Raw genomic sequence first — 13,759 nt, 5'->3', positions numbered from 1 at the left:
TAATCGCATTACTGTAGGCTCAAAGCTTGGTAATGTAAATGTCATCAATACCTGAATACGGTGTGACAATGTATTTATTTCGTAAATATCCCGGCGATATCATATGCAATGTCAACCCGTGCACGCACGGGTCAAAGTCAAGTTTTAACTAAAAAGAATAAAAGTAGATTATTTTAATACTATCATATGCGAACGACATAGTGTTTATAGTAAAAAACTAAACAATAATAAACAGGTCTAGGCAACCTCCGTTTTTGGAGGATAGCTCAATTTCAAGATGGCTGCTGATTTTAACCATATATGGAAAGTCACTTTGCACTGTGGGTGAAATTATCCTCCATTTTTGGAGGATATCATGGGTATATTTCAAAGGCTTCGTGCATATCTTTAATGAGAAAATGCAAGCACCAGACCATATGGGAATTAAAGTTAAGGAAATAAACTAATAATCATATGCGGCGATTTGAAATTCTACGTATAGTATTTTCACAATATGCTTTGAAAAAGTGTACTTCCTGTGTTCAGTTTTACAAATGACATAGACTATTTACATCTGTTTCATTTAATAAAAATCACAAAATAATGATGTTTATTTCTCATTAAAACATTAATGAGTTCATTCACGTTTAGAGACACATAATAGATATCTTGATCTGCTATATTGTACATGTACAAAGTAAATGTTTGCATATACCTTAGGAACTTTGTAGCTCATTCTAATTAATTCACAGGTTATTAAGTATCATTTAAATTTAATCCCTTCACACAAAAAGACATTGTTAAATTTTATTAATCAAAATGATACCATTTATAGATATCAATTATCCTGAATATTGAAAAAAATGTGAGAGTCTTCACATAAAATATTTTTCTTTAAAATCAGCCCTGCAATTATTTAAACTTAAATATTTATTAAATATTATCAATAGATATAATTAATAATAGCTAAATAAGGTGATAATTTTATTGTCTAATAATTATATTTTGTTCATAGTTAACTCCCTTTGTAAAAACAGAGTTAATTGCCCTTCATCTGAAAAGATCCACCAGGGGGCGCAAACATCTATCCATCAATTTTGGAGGATAAAATCTATCCTCCAAAAACGGAGGTTGCCTAGACCTGATAAAATGCATACCCCCCCCCCCCCCCTCAAAAAAAAAATTGCATACTTCATTGATATAATCATAAATTATAGCTGTGCAATTATAAAATGACCAACTGACTTCTTATTCTTAGTAGTTTAATAAGGTAAACATATTTCACAAACATAATTTATTAATTAACTAATAATGTTTTAAGGATGTTCAATCGGTTGAAACTAATATTTAGAAAGCTGGATGGTTTCGAAAAAAAGTTCATCGACTAGACTCGGGTCCGACCTCTCACACGTTTGATATTTCTGACTCCAATACTGGTACATCTCTTCGTTCAGAAGTGAGGACAAAAGGCTTGCCCGGTAGTAGGCCTCGCGACAGTCCAGCTTTTCACAAACTACCCTGACAACATCAAAGTAGTAAGTAAAATTGTCCTGCATCTTTTGCCTACAAAGTCCACGGTAAAGATAAATCAACATCTTGAACTTTGTTCTTTCGTTGAAATCGTAATATTTCTCCAAAATCTCCACTGAACAATCTGGATGGCTTTCACAGTCCATCTTCTCTCTGTACATTGTGTCCATGATCATTCGCTGAAAGTCCAATCCCATTTCATAGTCTTTAACCACACAAAGTACATGTTCAAGAAGACTCCAACGAAGAGTATTCAACTAATCTAGCGTATCTTTGATCTGGTCCGAGAACCAGACTGAGTGATCAATTGTGTTGTTACTAGAAATGAAGTAGCAAGAGATGCATTTATTAGCTCACCTGAACCGAAGGTTCAAGTGAGCTTTTCTGATCACCCGTTGTCCGTCGTCCGTCCGTCCGTCCGTCCGTCCGTCTGTCCGTCCGTCTGTAAACTTTTCACATTTTCAACTTCTTCTCAAAAACCACTGGGCCAAATTTAACCAAATTTGGTACAAAGCATCCTTATGGAAAGGGGATTATAAATTGTTAAAATAAAGGGCACAGCCCTTTTCAAAAGGGAGATAATTGCGAAACAGTGAGTATAGGGTGCATGTCTTTAAAAATCTTCTTCTCAAGAACCACTGCACCAGAAATGCCAATATTTACACAAAAGCTTGTATATATAGTGAAGATTCTAAATTGTAAAAATCGTGACCCTCGGACCAAAACTGGGGCCCCAGGCGGGGTTCAAAGTTTAACATAGAAATACATAGGAAAATGTTTAAAAAATCTTCTTCTCAAGAACCACTGCACCAGAAATGCCAATATTTACACAAAAGCTTGTATATATAGTGAAGATTCTAAATTGTAAAAATCGTGACCCTCGGACCAAAACTGGGGCCCCAGGCGGGGTTCAAAGTTTAACATATATAGAAATACATATGAAAATGTTTAAAAAATCTTCTTCTCAAGAACCACTGCACCAGAAATGCCAATATTTACACAAAAGCTTGTATACATAGTGAAGATTCTAAATTATAAAAATCGTGACCCTCGGACCAAAACTGGGGCCCCAGGCGGGGTTCAAAATTTAACATAGAAATACATAGGAAAATGTTTAAAAAATCTTCTTCTCAAGAACCACTGCACCAGGAATGCCAATATTTACACAAAAGCTTGTATACAAAGTGAAGATTATAAATTGTAAAAATCGTGACCCTCGGACCAAAACTGGGGCCCCAGGCGGGGTTCAAAGTTTAACATAGAAATACATAGGAAAATGTTTTAAAAATCTTCTTCTCAAGAACCACTGCACCAGAAATGCCAATATTTACACAAAAGCTTGTATGTATAATGAAGATTCTAAATTGTAAAAATCGTGACCCTCGGACCAAAACTGGGGCCCCAGGCGGGGATCAAAATTTAACATAGAACTACATATGAAAAATGTTTAAAAATTTTCTTCTCAAGAACCACTTCACCAAAAATAACAATACATACACAAAAGGTTGTATATATAGTGAAGATTGTAAAAATCGTGACCCCCGAACAAAAGTGGGGCCCCAGGAGGGGTTTAGATTTTAACATATATAGGAAAATGTTTTAAAATCTTCTCAAAAACCATCGTGCAACTGTTTGGGATATTACTATGCATACATGTACATCCTTAAATAATGTAGATTCAAAAAATTGAAACTCCCGGACAATTGATGGGCACCAAGAGGGGTTCAAAATTTAAACATTTTAAAAAACAAAGGAAAAGTTTAAAAATTTTCTTCTCAAGAACTACAATGTTTTAGTTAGTGGAATATCTATGCATGCATCCTTCGCTTATGTAGATTCCTAATTCGTAAAATTGGGACCCCCGGACCAATAATGGGGCCCCAAGATGGGGTCAAAGTTTATTATAGAAATATAAAGGTAACAGGTTAAAAAATCTTCTTCTCGAGAACTACAATGCTTCAATTTGTGAGATTACTATCATGCATACAACCTTGGATAATGAAGGTTCGACAGTTTTAAAATAGTGACCCCTGGACTAATACTAGGGACCCAAGATGGGTTTAAAGTTAAATGTAGAAGTACCGGTATATATGGAAAATGTTTAAAAATCTTCTTTTCGAGAACTACAATGCATCAATTTGTCAGATAACTACGTAAGCACCCTCAAATAGTGTAGATTCGAAATTATAAAAGCCGTGACCTCAATCTAATACTGGGGCCCCAAGAGGTGTTCAAAGTTTAGCATAGAAATATAGAGGGAAAATGTTGAAAAATCTTTTTCTAGGGAACTATAATGCTTCAGCTTGTGAGATAACTATGCAAGCATCCTTAAATAATGTAGATTCCAAATAATTAAAACTTTAGCACTGGACTAATACTGTGGCCCCAAAAGGGGTTCAAAGTTTAACATAGAAAGATATATTGAAAATGTTTTTAAAAAGTTCTTCTCGAGAACTATAATGCTACAGTTTGTGAGATTACTATGCAAGGATCCTCAAATTGTGTAAACTCTAATGTAGTGGAACCAAGAGTTATCTTTCTTAATGTTCTGTACAGTCTGAGAGTTATTCCTCTTGAAGTGGAACTCTTCTACGTTCAGTTTTTCAGGTTGTGTACGTGCGGTCCCACCGCAGTGCTACACATTTTCATTCCTATGTTACTATTTATGTTGTTCAAGCCAACCATAAACCTCTGACCATTACTGGGTCCCCAGAAAGGGGTTCAATGTTTAAAATAGAAAAAGCATATGCTACGAAATGTAATGTTACAAGGAACTGCTGTTCAGGTGAGCGATGTGGCCCATGGGCCTCTTGTTTTTGATGTGAGTGACGAGAGAAATTAACAGATAAAATAAGCAATACCCCATACTCGAAGACCAACAGTTTAATGAGAGTTCTTCATATGCGTAGAAAAATACTGCTTTTTAAAAGTAAGTGGTTATGAAAATGTCTCCCAGTCCATGACTGCAAATGACCAAGAAGACTATGAGACAATATCTGAAATAAAGACATCCAATACTCATTGTTCTATACTTTAAAAAACTATATATTTAAAAAAAAACAGAAGTGACTATGAAATCGACTCAATGATTCATACTTTACCTCTGATTTCTGCTTAAGCTTCTTGACAAAGTGTTTTTTTCAGCAACGCCAAAACAAAACGTTACTGAATCAATCATATTAAGCACTCGCAAAAAAGAAATACAAATTTAATGTTTTGACTTTGTCACGGGTAATTGATTTCAATCGTTATTGTCTTCCTTTTTTTAACTATTAATGAAAAGAAATAAATTTTACATTATTCATTTAATAAGGAGAACATATAGAAGTTTTGTATAGTGTAGACTTGTCTGGTAACTTAAGGCGAATGTCAGAAAGCGATGTTGACTTGTTATAAGATCATGTCGACTTGTAGTGTCTTAAATGTACTTGTTAGATGTTCGTGTCGTGTCGACATATAGTGTCTATATATACTTGTCAGATGTTCGTGTCGACTTTTGGTATCTTTATCGACTTGTCAAATGTTCGTGTCGACTTATGGTATCTTTATATTGTTATTAATTATAGCTGTGCAATTATAAAATGACCGATTGATCTCTTCTTGATATAATTTAATAAGGTAAACATATTTCACAAACATAATTTGTTCATTAACTTATGATGTTTTAAGGATATTCAATGGGTTGAAACTAATATTCAGGAAGCTGGATGGTTTCCAAGAAAAGTTCATCGACTAGACTCGGGTCCGACCTCTCACACGTTTGATATTTCTGACTCCAATACTGGTACATCTCTTCGTTCAGAAGTGAGGACAAAAGGCTTGCCCGGTAGTAGGCCTCGCGACAGTCCAGCTTTTCACAAACTACCCTGACAACATCAAAGTAGTAAGTAAAATTGTCCTGCATCTTTTGCCTACTAAGTCCATAGTAAAGATAAATCAACACCTTGAACATTGTTCTTTCGTTGAAGTCGTAATATTTCTCCAAAATCTCCACTGAACAATCTGGATGACTTTCATAGTCCATCTTCTCCCTGTACACTGTGATGCACAGTATCAGGCAATCGACAGCTTGTTTGGTTCTGTATTTAGTTAGCAAAAACCATGCAAGATTGGTTAAAAGCTGACACCTATTGCTAACCATTGGAGCTGGGACAAGATGACTTGCATAATCTTTAGCACAAGCATCCCCCACAACTTCGCCTAGGGTGACTGGCTGCATATTCAAACTCAGCTCGGAAGACATATGCATCCCCAATCTTTCATCGGAATATAAAAGAAACCACCATTGACTGTCTAAAGAAATTCCTTGAACAGCTTCATTGAAAAACGATTGGAACGGTACTTGGTCGTCACATGTAGCCACAGTTAACCTGTCTTCGAAAGCACCTTGTAAAGTACCCAAGGCCTCATTGAATCGCTTTCGTAATATATTGGACCGAGCTATTTTAATCGCATATGGAACAAAACAGTTTAGAACACTTTCTCTAGTGTTACGTGTAATCTTGAACTGTTCTTTGTCCTCCATGATCACTTGCTGAAAGTCCAATCCCATTTCATGGTCTTTAACTATACACAGTACATGTTCAAGAAGACTCCAACGAAGAGTATTCAACTTATCTAACGCATCCTTGATCTGGTCTGAGGACCATTGATCAATTGTGTTGTTACTAGAAATGAAGTAACAAGGGATGCATTTATTTTCGATGTGAGTGACGAGAGAAATTAACAGATAGAATAAGCAAGACCCTATACTCGAAGACCAACAGTTTAATGGGAGTTCTTCACATGCGTAGAAAAATACTGCTTTTAGAAAACCAGTGGTTATGAAAACGCCTCTCAGTCCATGACTGCAAATGGCCAAGAAGATTATGAGACAATATCTGAAATAAAGACATCCAATACTCATTGTTCTATACTCCAAAAAAAACTTTTTAAAAAACGCAGTTGATTATGAAATCGACTAAACGATTCATACTTTACCTCTGATCTCTGCTTAAAGCTTCGTTACAAAGTGTTCTTTCAGCAACGCCAAAGCAAAACGAAAACTCAATATCTGGATTCACACTTGTTGGATGTGCTTCACTGACGACATGACAACCATCCGCAACAATGGAATTGATGATCGTCTCGGGGGGCCATTTTGATGGGCGTTCCCTCGTTATCCACTCGCTTGCTTCTTCTGGCCATGGACACGAAGCTGCTGATTTGTATACGTATGTTGGGGAAAATGTCGGATAATGGTATGCGCTGGCTTCTTTTTTTTCTTCACTAACCATATTTTGTCGCACGGGTGGGAATACAGAACTCTTAGGAATGCAAACTAGGCTTGTTTGCTCCTCGGATGTGCCCGATTGAAACGAGTCGTTCGTAAGAAGGTATAAGTACCCAGGATGTACGCCATCACTGCTTATTATACCAAATTTTCTTCGTGCCTTGTTTGCGTCCCTACTACTTGTATAGATTGTCATGTTATTGTAAAGAAGAAGAGTTGGCACATCAGACCAGTTTTTGTGCTCATTTTTACCCTTGAGTTTTTCTGTCAGAAACATATAGTCAACAAACAACCCATTAACGATATCTCCTATCAGCTTAATAGGTAGCTGCTCCGCTGCGGTGTTTGTCGATTTTGCAGACGTTTCTGGATATTGGTACTCTGAAGAGGCGCTTTGCTGCTCTTGGTATTCCATTGGTATAACTTTATGCATCCACTTATCAGCGTCATTTAACACATTGTTTATTGGTAACAATGTCTTAAGCAGGAATGACATGTGAAGAGACGGTATATCAGAGTAAGGATCTATATAATCCTCAACGAACACTTCTTTCTTTAGGCCATCTGAAATAAACAAGTAAGAGGCATTGAACAATAATCTAACACAGAACAAAATATCTGTAGTCTTTATTATTAAAGTACAATAATCACCTTCAATTTCCGAAAAGTTGCTTAAGAACTTCTCTTCTTCTTCGTCACTGGATAATTCTTCTAAAATAACAAATCAAAATCACATTCGAAACACTGTTGACATTACAATTTGTTTAGCTTAGGCATTTAATCTAGTATTGGTTTCTTATAAACATTGTGAAAATAACGACACAAGCACATTCTAAAAACTAACTAAACTTGTTACAAGTTAAGATAGTATACCTTGGTCTCCATCCTGAATTTCTCTTAGACTCACGTAGTGAAATTCACCGACGTGCCCCAGGTGAAGTGACACCTGGTCTTCCTTTGCTTGAGATGTGTTTATTTTTGTAATTTCCTCCTTCTCGCCTCCATGTAATACTTCAATATTTCGTTTAGTCACCTGAATTTGAAAGGAACAAAATTTACAATACTGGACTCCTTTTAATAAACTTAATGCTTGTATGCTGATACTGTATCTCCAAGGGTCTTCATTAAAAGGTTATAATTTTATAAGTACCGATAATTCGTACAGAATAACTTGTACATTCTATTCAGAATGATAACCATGTTAAGAAATTGCAATAGAAAAAAAAATTAAGACTTTTTTTTTTACATAGACTTATTTCTTAACTAGAATCCATAGGCAAAAATGAAAAATTGTTTTATGTTTAAACACAAACCATGAGTATGCTTTTTTGCGAAATCATTTATATTAAAGCCTTAATCTCCTCTAGCCGTCAACTAGAGCTAGCAATGTTCCATATCAATATTTTCTGTAATATATGTAACATTTTAGCATTAATTTTATGTTTCGCCCTCATTGTTAGTGGACAAATATAAAACAAGAATACGTTTTTGTTGAAAAAAATTGTGTTACAAATGACACAGAAAAATGGAGTTGAAATAATACGGTATTTTGACTCCTCAGTACAATGTCGGAAACTTTTATGGCTGATTACAACACAATAAGCCAAAACCTCCAAATAATATAATTATGTTTTTTACACATGTACATGTACCATACGAGTTTAAACGAACATATGAATTCGGAAACGAAAGGAACTAGTAATTACGATGCAATTCGCATTTTTAATTAACTTACAGTGTTAACTTAGTGGTGATAAGAGTGAAATTTTCTTGGTGCTAAGGGCGTACAACAACACCAATATTCCCTACCTGTGATATCGCCTGAAGCACCAAATGGTCTCCCCACTGCCCTTCTTGAGACATACGATTAAGATAATCAGACCAAGATTCTCCATCCATAAACATTTCAAAGTGAGTCCCATCTTCTGATTCGGGATTGCTTCTCAAGTGCTCCACACATGCTTGACGAAGAGATTTGGAACTAAATGAATAATCGTTATTAAGTTCTAGTTGATCCACTATGGCAGCAAACATACAGTTTCCATCCGGTACAACATTATGAATGGCATAGTTTTTTGACTTTGCAGCTGATGTCATTGCTTTCATAAGCTTCATAAATTGGCCTTCGCAATCTCTTCTGCCACATCCTGTGGTTAAATACACATGTATTTGAGTTTAAGGATAAGATAAAGATTAACATGAATTTCATATTGATTAATTATATCATACTTCTTACAGAACAAAACAGTGCAGATGAAAACATAAGTATTTTACCTGCGCAGGTGTGTTTCGACAGTTTCTTTTTCCTTCGTGCCGACGGAGACGCTGTTTCTTCCTTTTTTATGATTTTATTCTCTAGGTCGGGTGTGCTTTCATTAGATAACTGACGGTCACTTACCGGTGCACCCTCTCTCTGACCCTCTGTTTTTAGAATCTTGTCCCCAACTTTATGTTGTCCACTGTCTTGCAAACTTTCGTCGTCCTTTATCATTCCGGGAGCTGGCAATTCTGTTACTTTTGGTATTTCCATAAGCTGGGATTGTTCAACAGTTGGTAGATTTGAAGTTGTTGACTTGGATGGCAAAGGTGAAATATTTTCATTCGTTTTCAATGATTCAAAATCATTCTTAATAAATTCCATATTCCAGTTGTAACCATATCGAAAATCGCCGGAAAACATACCCCACGGCTGGTCATACATTGAGTTATAATTCCAGTTTGCATCGAGTTCATTGCTTTGTAGTGACATTTTTTTCCATTCTGGTTGCTTTCGTGAACTACTACTCTTATAGTCCGGTAACCCATTTTTAGATTTTTCCTGAACGTTTGGGATATCAGATGATACAACATTCACAGAACTGCGTGCGTCTTCAAATGTTGTTGTTTCTTTATTTGTCTTCATATTAATCTCTTGTTCTGTGTCTTTTTCTCTACTGCTTTGATGATGAGATATGTCTTTCTCTCCATTGCCACTAACATTATCTAGATGCTCAGTGTCTTCAGTTTCTACGGTTGTTGTCTCGTCTTGTTTTCTTTGAAAACCTTGCTCAAAAGAGCACTGTGAACTTTTTTCTTTATCCCAAATTTCATCATCGTTATTTATTTCATTTTTATTGAAGTGAATAATGTTAGTGAATTCATTTAAACTAGTTTTTGATTCTAAGCCTTGAGAAGTCGGAGAAGGAAGCTCGCGCCCTTCCTGTTCATTTATTTTATCGGATGTACAACCAGATGCTAAACTTTTGCTCCCATCATCTATGTTTTCTTCTGCATTGACATTTTTCTCCAAAACATTTAGTTTTCCTGATTGTTTGATGCTGTCACAGTGTGTTCTGTCAACGTGTTCGTGATCCAAACTAGTCTTTTCCGATGCAGGGATCTCATTCCTCGGTAGAGACTCTCTTCTTAAACCCCCGTTGCTTGAATTGTTGCTGATCTTTCTTGAAATAGGCTGCTTTTTCGTATTACATTTAACATCGTGTTTTTTATCAATGTCTGGAACAACTACAAAATATGTAAAGTTGGGAGTAAGATAGGGCACCATCTTTATTATTTATTCTTCGTGTCTGTTATTGAGAAACTCTTCGTTGACCAAATTTTTTTAATATATACTAGCTAGTATAAAATGCAGTGCGTGTGTATGTGTGTGATATTTTATTCTGATGTCTACTAGTTGTATTACCTATTTCCTGTAAAAGACTGCACGGACACTCAACTCCACTGGTCATAAGAAGTAGTTTTGTTTTCATTTCATTGCAACTAACACACAGAACCTGGTGAAATCAAAAGTAGAAAATCAAGGTTCTAAATTAATATAACTAGAAATAAATCTTTAACAGAAATGATGGCAAATATTTAGATAAATAAGGGATGTATTACCCTCTGGCAGTCATGACAGTGAATTCTTTTCCCGTTACAATTCAGTGTTGATCTACATAAATCACACACCTCCATTGCTTCCCTAAATCAGTTCTAAATTTAGTACAGTTTAATGTAGTTGGCACTGTACGATTTGTCGTAAGAAAACATCCGAATTCAGTTTCAATATTCCTATGAAGACAGGAAATTTTTTTCTGAATATGAATTGATTGCAAGAAATAGATCTAGAGTGACTGAACGTTGTTGGAAATTTTCATTTACAGTCTACTTTCGGTTTATATAGGTTTGGGTTTTTCGAAAGATAGTTTAATTAAACTATTTTTAAACACACACACACACCGAGGCATATTAACCAATATGTTTAAATCGTCGATATATTTTTATAATGTTGGTTATCAAAACTTCCTTCTTTTAGTATTTTGATACACACATGTATTGTACAAGGAAACTTTTCCTTAATTGCTTTAGTCTTAAATACAGTTGTATAAATATAATTCTGTGCACATTTTACATGCATATATATATTTAATTAAACCGGCTTAGTCTTCGTTTCTATATTCTGACTGGTAGTTCATCTGAATGATTATTATTTAATACATGATTGGATTATCTAAATATCCAATGTCCAATATTTATTAATGTTATTGTTTCTATTAAACTGATTGTTAGTCAAAACAGGTTTCATGCGCGGATCTAGTGGGGGTGGAGTACCTCCTGGAAAAATCAAATTTATTACATTCACATCGTAAAATAAACTATCAAAAATAGTCTTTGAACCCCCCACCCCACCCCCTCCGCGGGAAACAAATTAAAATGGATTTTTTTTCTCGATCCGCGCATTGATTTGGTTCTCAAGGTATATTTACCATTTAAAAATAATTTAATATCCCACGTTTTTAAACGAAATTTAAGGTAAAAGCGAGTATTATCGTTATAACTTAAACAGTGTTAAGACTTAATTTGTGGCATGGACCACAGGGGCCAAGCCCGTTTTGACATTAATTTCAATGTAATCATAAATAATTGGTTACTTTAAATTAATGTCAAAACGGGCTTGGCCCCTGTGGTATGGACAGACCCTGTCGGGCAGAATCATTTTCAGAGAAGAAATTTAAGCATTTTGCTATAATTTTAAGTATAAGGAAAGATTTTCTAGCAAATAAGATTTGTCAAACCTATAAAACTATAACTCCATTATATATCTAGGGTATTTTGTATTTTATTTTTGTTTTGTTTTTGTTTTTGTTTTTCAGTTTTATTTGGGGTTTTTTTAAAGAATATTTACTGACTAGAAAGCACGACACACTAACGATGCAAACTGTCCTGGTTATGCAGTATTGCATTTTTATATTTCAAAGAATTGAACGTTACACATTTTAATTAATTGCAAATGTTGTAAGATCCGATTTAGAAATATATGTTAAGAAAAATATAAATATCTTTATTCTTGATGATGATGTTTACTTTATAATTTCTATTAATCGTCATGTCATTAACATATCGCTATGGAATGGCGTTTTCAATTTGTATCACATAAAAGCGAAAAAAATTTTATTTCTGATCATGATACGTTGTGAGCAATGCTTATATTATATAAAATTGTATAAATTATCTGTTCTTACCTTGAACCGCCATTGGACACTTGCAACATAGTAGATCAGTCGGATTAAGTGTTTAAAGTCAAAGACTTAAAAAAAAAGAAAGATTATCATTGATATTTCTAGTTAATCAATACAAGAAATCATATACAAGAAATGCTCGGAGAAGGGTAGAAAGGCGCATTTGCAATCCCACTGGACCATGCACGTTTAATCTCTCTCATGATGCAATATATGCCAGTCCCCAAAATAATTATACAGTCGTGTGCATTTTATAGACATCGATACATATCAACTGCTGTGAACACATTTCTTGTAAATTTATCACTAGTATTCAAAACAGTCTTTATTTTACTCATAACTCTCCTCTAATTTTTTTATGGCGCCTTTTCAGCATACTTATTTACAGCCAATCACTATCCACCTTCTGAGAGTTAATGTTGCCGACTATAAAATTGAAAACCGATATAAAGTAAAAAAAAAATTGAATAAGTATACATGTACAGGCATTGACTTCATTCTTGAAAAAAATAATACATGGGCATTGTTTATTATACAAACTCGCAAGTTATCAAACAGCTTTGACAAAGCTAATCAGGATTCTAGAGTATTCTGTCCTCGGTTATTGTTCCTAGTGCCTGTTTACTACGTTAAAAAACAAATATTCGGCAATGCGCTCACAAGAAGTTGTGCACAAAACTAAATTGTCTTGGAATCTTGAAATTTTGCTGTAATGGAGGAAACCATTATGCAATAATTTAGATATTTCCAAACCAATGGTTTTTGATGAACCAAATATCAACCATGATCTCCAGACACTAATGCAAACGAATGTCATAGAAATCTATTTTCACCCGCACTTGTCAACGGTACAAAAACAGAACAAACTTTTCCGTGGCTGAGTGTGGAAATTAAGAGTGCACATTTGAGCCGCCCCTACTTTACCCATTTCCGATATCCAAATGGCATTCATTAGGTAGCCTAATGGTATTGTGACACTGTTCCTGTCATTTCGCAGAACCATGAAACGCTTATTATCTTTTCCAGAGACAAAAACTTACTTTAAAAGTTTACTTTACCTGTAAGTTTATTACATCTTAACTTAGTAATCTTTGCGAGGTTTACTTTATTCATTTTCATTGGAACAAATTCTATTGATCGTTTATTCTTATGTTTCATCTGCCCTGTAATTTTATTACTCATAGCAACAAATTAAAACGAGTACTCGTATTGTAATCAAAAGAAAAACTAGCAAAACAAAAACGCACTGTAAGAATGTTTAATTTGATTATAAGGACACGTGACAAATATACACCAACAATAGTTAAAAGAAAGAAAAACATCAAAATTCATGCCTTAAAAAAATCTTGGGATACTAAATTATCGTATGAGTGTTACAGTTCTTTTAAAAAGCAAAGAAAAATTATATAGACAGAAAAAAAACCGTTAACGTTAAGGCTTGAAGATGCTCTTTGTCACTTCTCTTTTTTTGGGGGGGGGG

General features: G+C 34.7%; 1 protein-coding gene across 1 annotated transcript; it reads right to left on the bottom strand.

Annotated features, from left to right (window-relative positions):
* Window positions 1-1,224: 1,224 nt before the first annotated feature.
* LOC105340655 (uncharacterized) lies at window positions 1,225-10,938 on the bottom strand. Its single transcript, XM_066084214.1, has 9 exons — window positions 10,661-10,938; window positions 10,464-10,554; window positions 9,056-10,285; window positions 8,591-8,928; window positions 7,655-7,814; window positions 7,433-7,492; window positions 6,490-7,345; window positions 4,378-6,389; window positions 1,225-1,827 (listed from the first exon to the last, which is right to left on the bottom strand). The coding sequence occupies exons 1-8, from the start codon at window positions 10,733-10,735 to the stop codon at window positions 5,198-5,200; spliced, it is 4,002 nt and encodes a 1,333-aa protein (XP_065940286.1). The 5' UTR covers window positions 10,736-10,938; the 3' UTR covers window positions 1,225-1,827; window positions 4,378-5,197.
* Window positions 10,939-13,759: the final 2,821 nt, after the last annotated feature.

The sequence above is a fragment of the Magallana gigas genome, chromosome 5 (genome assembly GCF_963853765.1).
Source record: "Magallana gigas chromosome 5, xbMagGiga1.1, whole genome shotgun sequence".
Lineage (NCBI taxonomy): Eukaryota > Metazoa > Mollusca > Bivalvia > Ostreida > Ostreidae > Magallana > Magallana gigas.
Note: the sequence above shows the minus strand (reverse complement) of the source record. Positions and strands in the feature narration are given on the sequence as shown.